General features: G+C 39.1%; 1 protein-coding gene and 1 long non-coding RNA gene across 2 annotated transcripts; one reads left to right on the top strand and one right to left on the bottom strand.

Moving 5' to 3' along the window:
• The first annotated feature begins 1,793 nt into the window (after window positions 1-1,793).
• LOC110369044 lies at window positions 1,794-5,285 on the top strand. The gene is made up of 2 exons (XR_004932934.1): window positions 1,794-2,314; window positions 2,666-5,285. It is a non-coding gene; the product is annotated as an uncharacterized LOC110369044 (long non-coding RNA).
• Window positions 5,188-16,091, bottom strand: LOC105931994 (myosin heavy chain, fast skeletal muscle). The gene is made up of 41 exons (XM_036147902.1): window positions 16,051-16,091; window positions 15,641-15,697; window positions 15,272-15,494; window positions 15,019-15,162; window positions 14,753-14,909; window positions 14,615-14,642; window positions 14,414-14,525; window positions 14,234-14,326; window positions 14,084-14,147; window positions 13,876-13,974; window positions 13,683-13,786; window positions 13,465-13,603; window positions 13,239-13,357; window positions 12,910-13,059; window positions 12,654-12,824; window positions 12,240-12,546; window positions 11,728-11,804; window positions 11,559-11,646; window positions 11,358-11,475; window positions 11,153-11,276; window positions 10,932-11,068; window positions 10,575-10,830; window positions 10,087-10,329; window positions 9,797-9,973; window positions 9,555-9,700; window positions 9,381-9,471; window positions 8,912-9,301; window positions 8,697-8,823; window positions 8,500-8,618; window positions 8,184-8,380; window positions 7,919-8,102; window positions 7,658-7,823; window positions 7,344-7,468; window positions 6,922-7,230; window positions 6,639-6,842; window positions 6,423-6,548; window positions 6,139-6,309; window positions 5,944-6,048; window positions 5,761-5,856; window positions 5,522-5,653; window positions 5,188-5,316 (listed from the first exon to the last, which is right to left on the bottom strand). The coding sequence occupies exons 3-41, from the start codon at window positions 15,473-15,475 to the stop codon at window positions 5,299-5,301; spliced, it is 5,817 nt and encodes a 1,938-aa protein (XP_036003795.1). The 5' UTR covers window positions 15,476-15,494; window positions 15,641-15,697; window positions 16,051-16,091; the 3' UTR covers window positions 5,188-5,298.
• Window positions 16,092-16,697: the final 606 nt, after the last annotated feature.

Raw genomic sequence — 16,697 nt, 5'->3', positions numbered from 1 at the left:
AGTGATAAGAATACAGATTTTTTTAACTATTTAATAATTTGTTGCCAATAGGCAGTAGCTATTTTTCCATCCAATTGTCAAGTAAATTGTGAGCAAAATTTTAAAATGTCGCAAAATAGGAAAAAAACAAATGTGCAAATTAGGCATGTTTTCATCTACTCGTTTGGAGGGAATTAACCAGGCTGAAAAAAGTATAATTATGTCAGAATTAGACATTACGCATTGTTGTAATAAACAGGAAGTATAGGTTGCGAACTAGCATTTACCACACATTTGGGAAAAATTAAGAGATGTTTTCTGGAATTAACTCTTTTTCAAAAAGCCAAAAACCACCTCAAGCAAATGTGAAAATATTTTTGTGAAATTGAGGAAGTTATTTTGAATTTATCCCTTTCCATCACCTTTTCTAATGCGATAATTCATAATGTGCATAAAAACATAGATGGAAACAGCTACAACAAAATAACCAACCAAGCCCTAATCTTCTGTTTGTTTTTTTTTTGTTTTTGTGTTATTTATTTTACAAATATTTAAGTGAGTTTAAAATGATGTAGTATTATCCAGTATAAAGAAATACTTCAAAGAGATAGGCGATTTGTTTTGTTTTTGCTTGTGTTGGCTGACTCCCTACAAAGTTTAGATTAAAAGTCAAAATCTATCTTAATTAACCCAAGATTACCTGCGGTGAAATGTCATAGTATTATTATTTTTAAATAAACTCTATATCACAACACCTAATTAACATAGTTTTCAAATACACCCATATTTGCCAAAATTTGTTAGATTAAATGGATAGCCATACCATTCATATCCTGGTGTATTTTACATATATTGATATTTGGATAACTCAACCGTCTGTAACTAGATGGTACTGATGTTTTTTAGTCCAAATTAAAACTTTGTTTGTGATTCAAAACTAATGACACACAGCGTTAACCCAATTTAGTTACATAAGTGCAGGTGGTCCTGAATGTGCCCTTTTCAGCAACTTTCTAAAAATGGCAGTGGGTCCTGTTTTGATGACTGATTACAGCTGATCCATGTGCAAGGACTGCTTGGTCAGGGGTTAATGGCTTCATTTGTTTTCACTTTTTTGCAGATGAGAGCACTAAATCTGCTGGTTGAGAATATTCTAAATCACAATAAAACCCCCAACCCTTGTAGAGTAAATAAATAAGAACAATAAATACATTCCTGCAGTATATAATGATCAAAAGATAGAAAACATTTGATCATGTAAAGAATTTAGATCTTTGTTAAAGGAAACAGGTAGACAAGGGCAATCATTTACAAAGAAAAAAATACCAGAACTGGTCAATGAGCACATTGGTTTGAGAAGCATTTTCTATAATTAGATTAATAAAATCCTTTGAGTGAATGTCTTGGTATGCCAATATTTTGACTGCCACTTTACTGGCTCCCAAAAAGACACCATCTGTGAAGAACTGCTTTGATTTAAACATAACTGATTACATTTTTTATTTTTGTTTCACCTAGCCTTGTAACTTCAGAGATTTGTTTTACAAGCTTGGAACAGTGATCACTGTCATATTAAAGGCACCCAGAGTAAAGCTATCTACAACCACTTGCTTTTGCATTTTAAACATTAATTAACTTTATGAGTTTTTTTAAGTGTCCAAAAATATTTTGATGATATTTATTGATTGTTATACATATTTTGATAGGTTTAAATGATTTAAAAACACAAACTACTAGCCCTAAAAAAGAGTTTGGTACATCCTTAAATTTGAGTTCATTCAAGGAGATCTTGCACATTTTAGTGAAGGACACAATGTCACATAGCACATAGTTGTTATATTTAAGGTTACCTTGTTGTTATTAATATTAGCAATATAAAATTGCAGATCTTAAACCTCTTTAAATTAAATATTACTGTAAAAAATTATTTGATCTTAGTTACTCTCTTTTAATTAGTTTGTTGTTGGCTATTTACAAAAATAGAAATACATCCATCACTAAATCTCCACCATGCATGGAAACGAGGGGTGCTGTGGGGGAGATATCAAGTTTTATTGGCAGCCTGTCTAATTTATTTGATGACTACCCACATTTTCGGACAGGGTATATGCTGGAGCAGCAAGATCCAAAATAGGACAGCATGTGCTAGTGTGGCCTCATGTCACAGGGTGCAAAACAGATGACAGATGCATTTTGACTACTTATAAGGCGGACCATGTGGCTGTTGACTGATTTAATCACTCATTTGAGGCTTCTATTTTAACCACAGCTACATATTCTGTGGTAGATGAAGTGATCAGTGAAGCCAGTGATTAGTAAATGTCTTGCTGATACAGTAAGTGTTTGCAGAAGCTTTTATATTATTTTAGAAAAATGTTCGGCTTTTGTTTTTCTGTAAAGTATTTCTGAAGGAGTGAAAATTCATAGCAGATTTAAAATTGCTCAATTAACTTAATCTAACAGTGTATAATTTCTTTGCTGCTAAAATCTATAAGATCAAAGAGAATTTAAAAAAATGTAAATGTGAAAAATTACGGAACAAGATTTCATTTACGCTAAAGACATGAAATAAATCTTAACTTAAAAAGCAGATTTTTTTCTTTGTCATACTCTGACTTGCCTAAATTCAGAAAAAAATCAAAACACTAAACTACTTTGCATTATGACTTTTACCTATATATTCTAGTTCCAGTTTTAATGCAGTCTCAAAGGGGGCACAGTGAACGGCGTCCAGCATAAAACCAATGTCACATCTACCATGCGAGTCAAGAACATGATCTCCATAAAAGGCAGAGCAGAAGACACGGGGGTGGAAGCTGAAAAAGGAAGACAGCTGTGTGGCTTTCAGGGAGGAGTTCAGAAAAGGTCTGGGTGGCCGGAAGGTGCTTCCAGATGACTGGAAAACTACAACTAATGCTGTCAGGGAGACAGGTAGGAGAATATTTGGTATGTCTTCTTGAAGGAAAGTTGATAAGAAGACTCGGTGGTGGAATTAGGAAGTACAGGAATGTGTGTGGAGAAATAGATCAACCAAGAAGAAGTGGGACACTGTACTGAAAAGAGTGCCCAGGAGATGCAGCATAAAGTGAAGGTAGAGGTAGCAAAGGCTTTACTGAGGGCACACAGTAACTTTTATTATTGGTTGGACAGCAAGCGGCAGAGGAGGATTTATACAGGTTGGTGAGCCAGAGAGACAGAGATGGGAAGGATGTTAAGCAGGTCATACAATAAAGTTATGGGAAAGAGTAGGGGAAGCTAGATTAAGATCAGAAGTGGGCATCTGTGAGCAGCAGTGTGTTTAATGCCAAGAAAAAGTACTACAGATGCAGTATTTGCTTTGAGGTTGTTGATGGAGACACACAGAGAAGGTCAGGGGAGCTGCATTGCATTTTTGTAGATCTAAACAAAACATATGCCAGTCTGCAGAGAGAGGAGCTGTGGTATTGCATGGGGAGATTTGAAATAGCTGAGAAGTATGTTACAGTGGTCTAGGGCATGTGTTGAGGTATTCTGTAGGCGTAACAGAGGAGTTCAAAGTGCAAGTGGGACTGCATCAAGGATTGGCTCTGAGCCCCTTCTTGTATGCTGTGGTGATGAACAGGTTGACAGATGAGGTTAGACAGGAATCCCATTGACCTGTGATGGTTGCAGATGACATTGTTATCTGTAGTGAGAGCAGGGAACAGGTGGAGGAAAACCTAGAGAGATGAATGTTTGCCATGGAAGGGGGAGGAATGAAGGTTAGCCGTACCAAAACAAAATATGTGTGTGAATAAGAGGGACCCAGGTGGAGCTGTGAGATTACATGGATCAGAGATAAAGAAGGTGGAAGATAGGTCTTAGTAATATTGAGTATGGGGAAAAGGTGAAGAAATATGTCATAGTAGGTTGGAATGAGTTGAGAAAAGTCTCAGGTGTGTCTTGTGATAAGAGTATCAGCTAGAATGAATTGAAATGTGTACAAGATGGTGACGAGACCAGCAATGTTGTCTGGTTTAGAGACGGTGGCACTGAGGAAGAGACTGGAGACAGAGCTGGAAGCAGCAGTGATGAATATGTTCAGGTTCTGTTTAGGAGAGATGAGGATGGATAAGATTAGGGGGGAGTAAATTAGAGGGGGATACGATGTTAAATATTTTGGAGATAAAGCCAGAGAGGCCAGACTGAAATGGTTTGGGCACAAACAGAGGAAAGATAGTGATCATCAGTAGAAGGGTGCTGAGGCTGGAACTGCCATGCAGGAGGCCTAGAAGAAGACCAAAGAGGAGATTTATGGGTGGGGTGAAAAAAGGATGTCAAGTTAACTGATGTGGGTGAAGAAGATGCAGAAGACAAGGTTAAATGGCGAAAGATGGCTCATTGTGCCGACCCCTAAAAGAGAAAAGCCGAAAAGAGATGAAGATTCTCGCTCCAGTTTTATCTTCTGGACTGTCACCTCCAAACAACTCTGCATATTTCTTCATTGGGTTTATTTTCCCGCTATGACCATAATTTGTGAGCTTGCCAGTTCAGAAAAGTAATATTGATGTGAAAGTATAACTTGAGTATGAACTTGATTTTTGAATGTAAATATTAAAATATTGCAAAAGAAAATGTTTCACTTGTCTTTTTATTCAAAACACATTTGTAACTTTTCTTGTATGTTTTATTTTAACTAACTAAATAAAGAAATATAAAGTTGGCTCTCTGCATTTTACTTTGTGGTGTGGCGTATATATAATAATGAGCATTTTCTTAAGTCTTTTTGCCTCTGTATTTGCACCATTAGTCAGAAGTTTAATTATAAGTAATCTGTTGTTAGTTTTTTTGCACCTATATTAAAAATGACCCTTGTCATTGTCAGTGATTATTGTTTTTAAAGTGAACATATTTTCATCCAATATGTGCAAAGATATTTTTTACCAACAGCCCTATTACCTTTTGTATAAATAGTTATTTTTGATGTGAATAAGCTAACATGGTTTTTCTTTTCATTCTTCAGAAAAATATTAAAGGTGGCAGAAGTCCGATCAAGACCGATTGTCGTCTATCTTTTGGGATAAAGTCATTCTTGCTTTAGCAAGGAAAAAGGAAACTGGTTTTAAACAAACTATCTTCTCAGTTGAGTAAATGCAATGAGTGGGAATGAAATTTGTTTTTAAATATAAGTGAATAATTGTCATTCTAAAGTTATCTTACAAGAAAGCAAACAAAACAGAGTAAATGGTATTACATTTTAAACAAATGTTTTATTGAAATAGTACATTATATGATGATCATTTAACAACTAGTTCATATTATATGAACTGCATTGAAATGGTCAAAAATGGAGGTAGTCTCTTATTCAGCACTGTCAGACTGGAAGAAAAGAGGAAAGAAAATAACGAATCAGTACATAATATAAACATTTAGACTGACAGGCTTGTGTGATAATGCAAGATAAGATATATATCAAATAAAAATAGTTCTGTATATCTTCAAGTAAATTGGAAAGTGCACAACATTAAGAATTTCAACCAAAGAGCCATACTGATGCTGTCAATTGTTTGACTTGTGATCTCACCTTTCCAGCATCACGGCTCTTGACTCTGAGCTTGTTGACCTGTGACTCAGCAATATCAGCACGCTCCTGAGCTTCTTCCATCTCATGTTGGACCTTCCTGAGCCTGGACATGTGGGTGTTTGCCTGCTCCTCCTGTAAGGCATTAAGAATGCAACTGGTTATTTTTCTGCTAAACAATACTAATGAAATGTTATAAGTGAATTCTGTTACTAAATAAGAAAATGAACTATTTTACTTACGGCTTCCTCAGCCTGTCTCTTGTAAGCTTTGACTTTTAGTTGCAGCTTGTCCACCAGATCCTGAAGTCTGGTCAAATTCTTCTTGTCCTCCTCAGTCTGTGAAGACAAAAGTGAATAAATCATAGGGATAGAAAAAATATTTTTTTTTAGAAAATATTTGAAATGAACATTTCAAAATATCACCTGGTAGGTCAGTTCCTTCACTCTCCTCTCATATTTGCGAACTCCCTTGATAGCGTCAGCTCCACGTCTTTGCTCGCCTTCAACTTCATTCTCCAGCTCTCGAACCTGAAACAAGTGGGGAATGTTGTTACATTTCCTTGGGCAAGTCATGTGCATAATACTGTGATTAACTTTAACATCACACAATTGTCGTACCCTCTGCTCCAGTTTCTGGAGCTGCTTCTTGCCACCCTTCATGGCGAGGTTCTCAGCCTCATCCAGGCGGTGCTGCAGGTCCTTGACTGTGATCTCCATGTTCTTCTTCATCCTCTCCAAGTGAGAACTGGTGTCCTGCTCCTTCTTCAGCTCCTCAGCCATCATGGCAGCCTGAAACATTTGTTGGTCTTAAGTTTTGGTTAAAAGTATTTATTACCTGGTTTTAAGACCTAAAACCAGGTAATAGATATAAAAAAGGGATGGTTTCTGATATGTAAACTGACATCAGTGATAGCCTTTTTGGCCTTCTCCTCAGCATTTCTTGCTTCCTGAACAGCATCGTCCACCTCACCCTGAACCTGGACCAGGTCTGATTCCAGCTTCTTCTTGGTGTTCAGGAGGCTGGTGTTCTGTGTATTAACGGAGGTGAGAGATTTTTAGTGAGCATGTTTTTCCAATCTTTGATAGCCTTGCATTTCGAAGAATTAACAAAACCCAACCTGAGAGTGCAGCAGTCCAACACGCTCACTGGCATCAACCAACTCCTGCTCAGCCACTTTGCGTGCTCTTTCTGTCTGCTCCAGAGCGGCTCTCAGCTCCTCAATCTCAGCAACCATCAGCCCATTCCTGCGCTCCACCATGGCCACCTGTTCCTTCATGTCCTCCTGTCCTCTGACGGCATCATCAAGGTGCAGTTGGGCATCCTAAAGGCAGTATGAATTTATCTGTCAGAAATATTTTTCCTCTTAAACTGTTTAAATTGTGTTTTACCACTAAACTCACCTTGAGCTGTCCCTGGACGTTCCTGAGTTGCTTCTGGGCCTCAGCGGCCTGCCTGTTGGCGTGGCTCAGCTGGATCTCCATCTCATTCAGGTCTCCCTCCATCTTCTTCTTGACTCTGAGGGCATCATTCCTGCTCCTGACCTCAGCATCAAGAGTGCTCTGCATGGAGTCAATCACCCTCTGGCTGTTTCTCTTGATCTGCTCCATTTCCTCATCCTTCTCTGCCAGCTTCCTGTCAATCTCACCCTTGACCTGGTTGAGCTCAAGCTGGACACGGAGAATCTTGGACTCTTCATGCTCCAGAGTGCCCTTTAAATGGTTTAAGCATACAGTAAGATTAGCTGTTTGAAAAACAGAGACCTGAGCAAACATTTACTGAGGTATTTTGTAATTTAACAGGTAATAGGTAATAAAAGTTTTACTTCGGCTTCTTCCAGTGCAGTCTGAATTTCAGATTTCTCAGTCTCCACAGTCTTTTTAGCTTTCTCCAACTCATGGATGCTCTTTCCAGTCTCCCCAATCTGTTCAGTCAGATCTGAGATCTCCTCTGAAGTTAAAAACAAAACAAATGTGGTGAACATGGACACCTTCCAAATATAAACCAGTTGAAAAACATTTTAAAATGGCTAATCCTTCTTCAGGTTAACGAGCAATGTCACAGCTGCAGCACAAGTTGGCCTGTGTCTGAATTTATTTGTTTTTCTCCATTCTTTATGCGTATTGAAGAATGACATACGCTGCAGATTCTTGTTCTCTCTCTTCATGGTCTCCAGCTGATCCAGTGCCTCTTCATAGGAGTTCTTCATCTTGAACAGCTCAGTGCTCAGAGAACGAGCCTCCTTTTGGGCTCCTTCCAGCTCAGCCTGACTCTCCTCATACTTCTGCTTCCAATCTGCCAGGACCTATGAATCCATGGATCAAGTCATTCATTCTTGGCCTTAAACACAATGTCTTTCCTTGGGTTAAGCTGATGTTAGATCCAATAACAGCATTTTACCTTGTCAAAGTTCCTCTGCTTCTTGTCAAGGTTGGCAGCCAGAGAGTTGGCTCTCTCCACATCAATCATGAGGTCCTCCACCTCACCCTGGAGCCTCTGCTTGGTCTTCTCCAAAGAGGCACACTTAGAGTTCACAGCCTCAATGGATTCCTCAGCCTCCTGCAAGCGCTGGGCAAGCTTTTTCCTGTAGTGAAGATGTGTGATAATTAGTAAACTCAATGAATACTATGTGTAATTTCATCAACAGATATTTATTTTTACTCACTTGGACTCTTCCAGCTCCTCAGTGCGCTGGATGGCATCAGTCTCATATTTGGACCTCCACTGAGCCACCTCACTGTTGGCCTTGGACATGCCTCTCTGCAGCTCAGCCTTGGCCTCCTGCTCCTCCTCAAACTGCTCTCTGAGCAGATCACAGTCATGGCGGGCTGACTGAACAGCATGGGCCAGGGCATTCTTGGCCTGATATACACAAAGTTGAGAGTTGAATGATTTGTCTATTGACCTCATCATACATGACAATGATGAGTAAAACTTTAATTTGTCTCTATAACTCAAAACTAAAAAGTAAACTTTCATACCTTGACTTCCTCCTCAATGTGTCTCTTCAGCTCCTCAATCTGCTGAGTGAAGGCCTGCTTGCCTCTTGTTAGCTGAGAAACAAGAGCTTCTTTCTCCTCAAGCTGGCGGCCGAATTCCCCTGGGAAAGTCACAAATTGATTATTTCTGAGATTTCTTTAAACAATGCAAGACACTGGTTTAAGTTCAGGTGAATTACCGTTCTCTGTCTGGAGTCTTGCTCTCTGTCCATTAATGTCATTCAGCTGGCGGACATTTTCATCATTTTTAGCTTTGATTTCACTCAGTTGGTCCTCAAGAGTTCTGCACATTTTCTCCAGATTGCCCTGAAGCCATCAGAAATTGATGTTAAAAGCCACTTATGAACCATAATTGGTATGGCTGGTCATTGTGAAACAGGAACTATCCACTCACCTTGGCCTTGGCAACTGCCTCCATGTTGCTGGACAGGTCATCAATCTCCATCTTGTACTCGCTCTTCTCCTTCTCCAGCTTCTGCTTGACGCGCTGCAGGTTGTCTATCTGCTCTCCCAGCTCAGCAACGCTGTCGGCCTGCTTCTTACGAAGAGCCGCTGCAGTGGATTCATGCTGGAGGGTGGCTTCTTCAAGGTCACGGCGCAGCTTCTGGAACTCAGCCTCACGCTTCTTGTTCATCTCAATCTGAGCAGCTGTGGCTCCACCAGCCTCCTCAAGCCTCTCACTGATCTCTTCAAGCTCCCTGGAAAGGTCAGCTCTCTGCTTCTCTACTTTAGCCCTAGCAGCCCTCTCAGCCTCAATCTCTTCTTCAAGCTCCTCAATACGAGCCTAGAATATGAATAAATAGAAGCAATATTAAGATCTTGTAACAATTTAAGCATATAACATTAATGTTAATCTTTCTTGCCTGGAGCTCCTTGATCTTCTTCTGAAGCTGAGCTCCAAGGGACTGTTCATCCTCAATCTTGCTGAGAAGTTGGCTGATTTCAAAGTCCTTCCTAAATTTCATGAAACAATGAATGGTTTAATTATGTGTACACATTCTGCTGGAGTGTTGAAAATAAAGAAAGTCTGCATTTACTTCTTGATTTTCTCATCAGATTGCTGCTTGTCATTCTCCAGATCCATGATGGATTCCTGGGCCAGTTTCAGATCTCCTTCCAGCTTCCTCTTGGCTCTCTCAAGGTCCATACGGAGCTTCTTCTCTTGTTCCAGTGAGCCCTCAAGCTATACCATAGTAGGTAGATTCAATATCAGCAATTAATACAAAGATTAGTTCACATCTTGGGCAAGCATACTAAGGAAAATAAACAATTTTCTTACATCGTCCACTTGCTGTTCCAGCTTTGTCTTGGCCTTGGTCAGAGTATTGACTTTGTCTTCCTCTGCCTGGAGATCATCCAGTGTTTGCTGGTGGGCCTCTTGGAGGGCTTTCTTCTCCTTGGTCAACTTGGCAATGGCCTCATCTTGAGTAGCCATCTCCTCTGTCAGGTTTTTCACCTAAAGGTTGAATTGGATATACACATTTGAATGAACTCGTAAACTTTGTAGATTTCATTCATCATGTAAATGCATGTATTGTACTTTGATAATGGTGCCTAATCGATGCAAACCTTGTTTTCAGTGGCATGTTTCTCCTTCTCCACTTTAGCCAAGGTGAGCTCCAAGTCATCAATGTCCTTCTTCAGCTCAGAGCATTCATCCTCCAGCTTCCTCTTCTTGGCGGTCAGCTCAGCATTGATTTCCTCTTCATCTTCCAGTCTCTCAGTTGTCTCCTTGAGTTTGGCCTCCATCTGGATCTTGCTCTTAATCAGCCCTTCACACCTTTCCTCAGCATCTGAGAGGCTCTCAACTTCCTATGAGGTTTTGTGAGTAGAGTTGACATGAATATAGTTCTTTACTAACACAGTGTTTAGTGATTATGCAGTTTTTTGGAATTTATGAACATTTAACTTGTGTTTAAATGGACCAAACATGCATTACAGTCATTTTTAAACAATCTGTGGGTTAGTAAGCTTAAGTGTTAAAATTGCATCTGCATTGTTCATTCATTACTAATTTATGTAAATAGATATTTTATAGGAGTTGTTTGCCTACTTACTGCAGCCACTTGGAGACTCAAGTCATTCTTCTCTTGCGTAAGGGATACCATTTTCTCCTCTAGTTCCTTCTTCTTTGCCAAAGCATTTGCCAAGTCTACTTTCATCTTGTCGTAGTTCTCCTTCATATTCATCAACTCCTTCTCGGTCTCAGCACTCTTCAGCAGAGGCTTGATCTTGAAGTAGAGGTTCATCCATGGCCAGTTCTTGACATTCATGAATGAACGGATATTGTACTGGATGCCATAGATAGCCTCTCTGAATGAAAAATCAATTGATAAAACCAAAGGGTTAGTTTTGCTACAGAAGGACATTGCAGCTTTGATGATGTCGCTTTCCATATCTAATAACACTCCCACCTCCTCTCCATCATCTTCACAAACTCCTTCCTCATAACATATCCCCTGCAGAGAGCCTGAAGCATTCTGACAAGTGCAGCCAGTTTCTCATCTCTCATCTCCTCAAGGGTACCCAGAAGACCAGCTTTGAAGAACACCTAAGTGTATAGCAAAACACATTGCTTGTCCTAACACATGGAAACTAAGGACATTTTTGAAGATATGTCATTGGTCAAACATACCTTAGTGTGTCCAAACATGTACTGGGTGTGGTCCACATCAATTGAGCCCAACAGCTTCTCTGAAGCTTTCTTGTTGTCAATAAACTGTCCCTCTGGGATGACACTGGCATTCAATACTTTGTATCTACAAGAGAAATTTTGGATGTTGTTGCCATTTTCACATTTGAAATATCTTTTTCATGTTCAGAAAGGAAATAGCTGCCACCTCTGCTTGAAGTCACCGTAGAGGATTCTGCTGGGGAAGCCCTTCCTGCAGATTCTAATGCCCTCCAGCACACCATTACACCTCAGCTGGTGGATGACCAAGAAGTTCTCCATAAGACCTGAGGATAGAAGTATATTCAGTCAAAAATAATTCAACAGTTTCTCTAAATATTGCAATGTAAAAACTGGGTGGGCTTCTTACCTGGGGTCTTTGATTCATTGGGAATCAGGCAACGCACAAAGTGAGGATGGGTGCTCCTCAAGTTGCTCATCAGCTTACCCAAGTTCTCCTGTAGATCCGCATCATGAAATCAATCTTCAGTTTAATTGCAAAATTTGGATCTAAATGGTCTCTATGAAGGTTTACATACCCTGAAAAGAGCAGACACGGTCTGGAAGGAACCACCCTTCTTCTTGCCACCCTTCTTTCCAGCAGCAGCAGCCTCAGCTGAAGTTATAACATAAAGAATGATATTAAAACATTATTCATCCCCAAGACAGGTCACCATTCAGTCACAGGGAAACACAGAGACATAGCACAAACAACCATGCACCCACACTCATTCTTAAGGGTAATTTATCTTAGTTAAATTAACTTTAAATTAGCTCAACAGTCATGTTTATGAAGTGTCAGAGAAAGACAGTACTAGATAGCGTAAGACATAAACATAAGTTATAATTATAATGGAAAATTATCTCCACATGAATTATTATTGTAAGGGGCACCAAAGAGATTCATTGGTCTATAAACAGCATAAAAAATATATTTCAAATTGTTTTTCTTTATGGCAACATATGATTATATGTATCTGTAGAGTTTTTCACAGTTGATAGATTAGTCTACTCAGTTTTTTAAATATCTACCTATTTAACTGGTTCTTACCCTCAGCTCCTCCATGAGTAGCATAAAGTAAGCACAGCAGTTTGTTTGCAGACTTCTGATACAGCTGAACCACTGAATCGTTCAGTGGGTCCTTGTTCTTGTCCAGCCAGCCAGTGATGTTGTAGTCCACTGTACCAGCATAGTGAACCAGGGAGAAGTGAGCCTCAGCTTTGCCCTTTCCAGGCTTTGGCTTCTCAAAGGCCTTGGTCTTGCCAAGATGCTGATCAACCAGCTTGTTCTTGAAAGTTGTATCAGAGGCTTTGGGGAACATGCACTCCTCTTCAAGGATGGAGAAGATGCCCATTGGCTGAGAACAATTGTCAAATCAAATTGGAATTTGCATTTCAGTCATAAATTTATGCAAGTACGAGAACATAGATATGTCTACATTTCTCAAGCATTTCAGCTACTCACCTTCTCAATAAGCTCAATGCAGGCAGCCAAGTCCATACCAAAGTCAATGAACTCCCACTCAATGCCTTCCTTCTTGTACTCGTCTTGCTCCAGGACAAACATGTGATGGTTGAAGAACTGTTGCAGTTTCTCATTGGTGAAGTTGATGCAGAGCTGCTCCAAGCTGTTGTACTGTATCAATAGAAAGTTACTGGTTTTATAGCAAATTAGGACTATCTTTATTAAAAGGAATGGTTCATGGTTTTTCTTCACTCACATCAAAGATCTCAAAGCCAGCAATATCCAAAACTCCAATGTAGTAGGCTCTTGCTTGCTTTGTATCCAGCATCTCATTGATACGGATGACCATCCACAAGAACATCTTCTCATAGATAGACTTGCAAAGAGCGCTGACACCATTGTTGACCTTTAAGCAGAAATGCAACAACCATTAATGTAAGTTTTGTCATATAGACTAGAAGAACTTATATATTCTAGAATAAGAAATAGTTTTATGTAATAAATTACTTTATATTAACATTTAGGGTTAATGTGATTATGTTTGGCCAAAAATAAACCATGGCATCGCTGATGGGTTTAAATTACCTGTGGGACGGTCTGACCTTTGGTGACCATCTCATTTCCGACTTTGACTCTTGGGTAGCACAGAGCCTTAAGCATATCAGCCGAGTTCAGACCCAGGAGGTAGGAGATTTTATCAGCCACTTTTAGGATAAAAAAATAAAACATAGGGAAAACAAAGTAAATTTAAGCCTATTTATGCCAGGTACAGAGAAGTATAACCACAGATTGATGATATTTCATGAATTACCCTCAGTGCCATCAGGTTCAGCCTGCTCCTCACGCTGCTTCTGCTTGAACTTCATGGCACCATGATGCATCACAGCACCAGTGAGCTTGTAGATGTTAAACTTCTCATCACCGTTGAAGCCCAATATATCAATAGCAGTCTGTGTAGAGAAGACAGCTTTAAGTACACTACATGGGTTTTAAGTTAGTCATTATCAAAACACATAAATGTTATTTTACATCTGTTGCAATGAACTCCTCCACATCATCAATGCTTTTGACAGTGATTTCACCCTGGCTAATCATTGGGAAGTCATAGGGGTTGGTGGTGATCAGCAGAGCATCTGAAACAATGAACACAAAACACTGTAGACCCTTTTGTTTTATAGGAAGCATATGTCTAATTTCAGAGTGAAAATATTTGATCATTTACCAATGAGCTCAGGCTTGTGGCCTGTCATCAGCTGATAGAAGATATGGTAACTCCTCTCAGCAGACAGCTGGAAGGTGACACGGGACTTCTCCAGCAGATCTAAGAATTACATGAATACAGGTACAAACTTTTCTAAGCATTTTATGCTTTAAAGTATAAAAAAGTAAAATATTACTCTAATTGCTGCTAACTTATATTTTTGACTTACATGTCTCAATATCAGCTGAGGATAGCTTTCCACTAGTACCAAAGTGGATCCTGATGAATTTACCCTATGTCAGGTTACAAGTATATGTTAGATTGGATATGAAAGCAAACTTTAAGCATTAAGAAACATTTTATTATGGTCTTAACTTACAAAACGGGAAGAGTTGTCATTCCTGACTGTCTTGGCATTGCCATATGCCTCTAGCAGAGGGTTAGCAGCAACAATTTGGTCCTCAAGGGAGCCCTGCACATTTACAGTTATTTAAATAAACATTTTGTATATTCATATAGAATCATGTAGTGGTGGTTGCTACGTAAAACACATAATCACCTGTATTTTGCTAGTGGGCGCAGGGTCCTTTTTGCCACCCAGAGCTGCAATTGTTGCAAAGTACTGGATGACACGCTTGGTGTTGACAGTCTTGCCAGCACCGGATTCTCCGCTTGGGTACAAGAGACACATTTATAGTTCCCAAATGCATTATTGTACAGTTTTTGAAAGAATGACCAATTTAGTTTTTGCATTACTCACGTAATCAGGATAGACTGGTTCTCACGGTCTGTAATGTAGAGAATAATGCTTTAGTAGACGTGGCATTTTATTTTATTTTTTGTCAGCAAGGCCATGCTTTTTTAAGTATTTTTGGACGACAGTTTTAGCTTTGATCACCTGTGTGCATGAACTGATAGGCATTGTCAGAGATGGAGAAGATGTGGGGTGGAGCCTCAATCCTCTTCTTGCCTCTGTATCCTCCAACAACAACAGCATCATACACAGGAAGCCACTTGTAGGGATTGACGACCACGCAGAACAACCCGGAGTAGGTCTGTAAAAATGGAAGACGTAAACAAGGCTTAACCATTTTTATCCATAGACAGAAAATATTTTCTCTTTTAAACTCTTTCCTCCTTATTTTCACAAAGCTGAAAACTCACGTAGATCATCCATGATGCAAAACGCTCTTTGAGGTTATACAACACGCAAGGCTCATTGAGGTGGGTCATCATGACCATGTCCTCAATTTTGTCGTACTTTGGAGGATTCCTGGGGTGGATGTCATCCTCTTTGACTGTTACAGTCTGTGGAAAAACAGGAATCAGGATAATATAACACAAATTGTAATACAAAATTCACTCATACATGGAGAAACTGCAAACAGTGTGTAAGTGCTGAATAAATCAGATTTACCTTTCCGGTGTCTGTCTCAACAGTGGCTTTGCCACCTTCCTTCTTGATGAGTTTACCCTTGAGATACATCTCATCAGTATCCACTACAAAGACAGCTGTTTTGGCATCAAACGGTGTAGTTTGAGCCTCAATCCTTTCCCTCTCTGGCTTCCGGAGGTAAATGGCTGCCGGGCCATACTGCTCCATCTCCGCGTCTGTACTCATGATGGTACTTTAGTCGAGACTGAAAATGTATATCCAAATGAGTCCATAATAGTGTTGTCATCTTTACATACTTCATAGCGTATTTCTCAATTGTAATATCTATTTCACATTTGAATGTGCATTATGTTTCTTTTATTCTTCATTTTCCTGCTTCTTATTCCTTACCCAGGCCCGATGGAAAAAAAGAATGAGCGCTGTAGTCTCGGCTGTCCTGTGATGATGCTGAAAAATAAAGACATCTTATAATCCTGTCAGGTTTGCAGATGCATACAAAGATAATGCAAAAAAAAAAAAAAAAAAAACGCAGAAAAAATGTTTTTTTATTTTAATGGTAACATTTTGAATCAATAGTAACGGTATTTAAATAATACTTCTTTTAAAGATCAATCATGTTTAAACATGCCCTAACAGAGATTTTTTTGAATGGCAATACAGGAGAACAGAAATTTGATGAAATGCCTTCAAGTTGATGCATTGGTAAAGGTAACTCTACTGTAGAACTAAGGGCAAAATGCAACAAAACATCTTACTACGTTAGCAAGAGCAGAGAGTAATATCATAGTAAATGCACTCACCTGTTAGAGCGGCCTATCAGTTCAAGCAGAAGTCTGGAGCTGCCTCATTTATAGAGGGTGGGAGTGTCTGGTCAGCAGTTGCCACTCACCAGGTTTGGTCATGGGCTCTAATCATCCTGTTGCTTGTTATATGGCAGAGATGTTTATAGAAATTATATGTACCTCCTTCATTAACTTAAGTTTTAAAACAAGTATTCTGTTGGATCACATCGCTACAATAATTTTCTGGAATTACAAATATTGGTGGGAGGAAAAAAACGAGGTTAAACCTAAATAACTGAGATGCACAATGTTAGGACACAATATGAAAATAAATTAAGAAAAAAAAAAAAAAAAGAAAAAAAAAAGGATTTCAGCATTACACAGACTTGGGGTGCTTTTTTATAACAGTGTTGTATACATTATTAAATAATATCAGGGAGATGGTCATGCATCAATGCTTAAAACTAAGAGCCACAAATGTTCTGATTTAAAATACAGTCCACCACTGCCTCCACCTGAGATAACAGAAGGGCTGACGGAATAAAATTAATTATCTGAACAGTTTAAAACATGGGTTCCTTATACTTCCAATAAATTTATTTAAGAAACATTAAAACAAAAGATATGTTGTGAACATTAAAATCTTTTTTACAGTCATAAGCTGC

Source organism: Fundulus heteroclitus, chromosome 16 (genome assembly GCF_011125445.2).
Source record: "Fundulus heteroclitus isolate FHET01 chromosome 16, MU-UCD_Fhet_4.1, whole genome shotgun sequence".
In the NCBI taxonomy this organism is placed as follows: domain Eukaryota; kingdom Metazoa; phylum Chordata; class Actinopteri; order Cyprinodontiformes; family Fundulidae; genus Fundulus; species Fundulus heteroclitus.
Note: the sequence above shows the minus strand (reverse complement) of the source record. Positions and strands in the feature narration are given on the sequence as shown.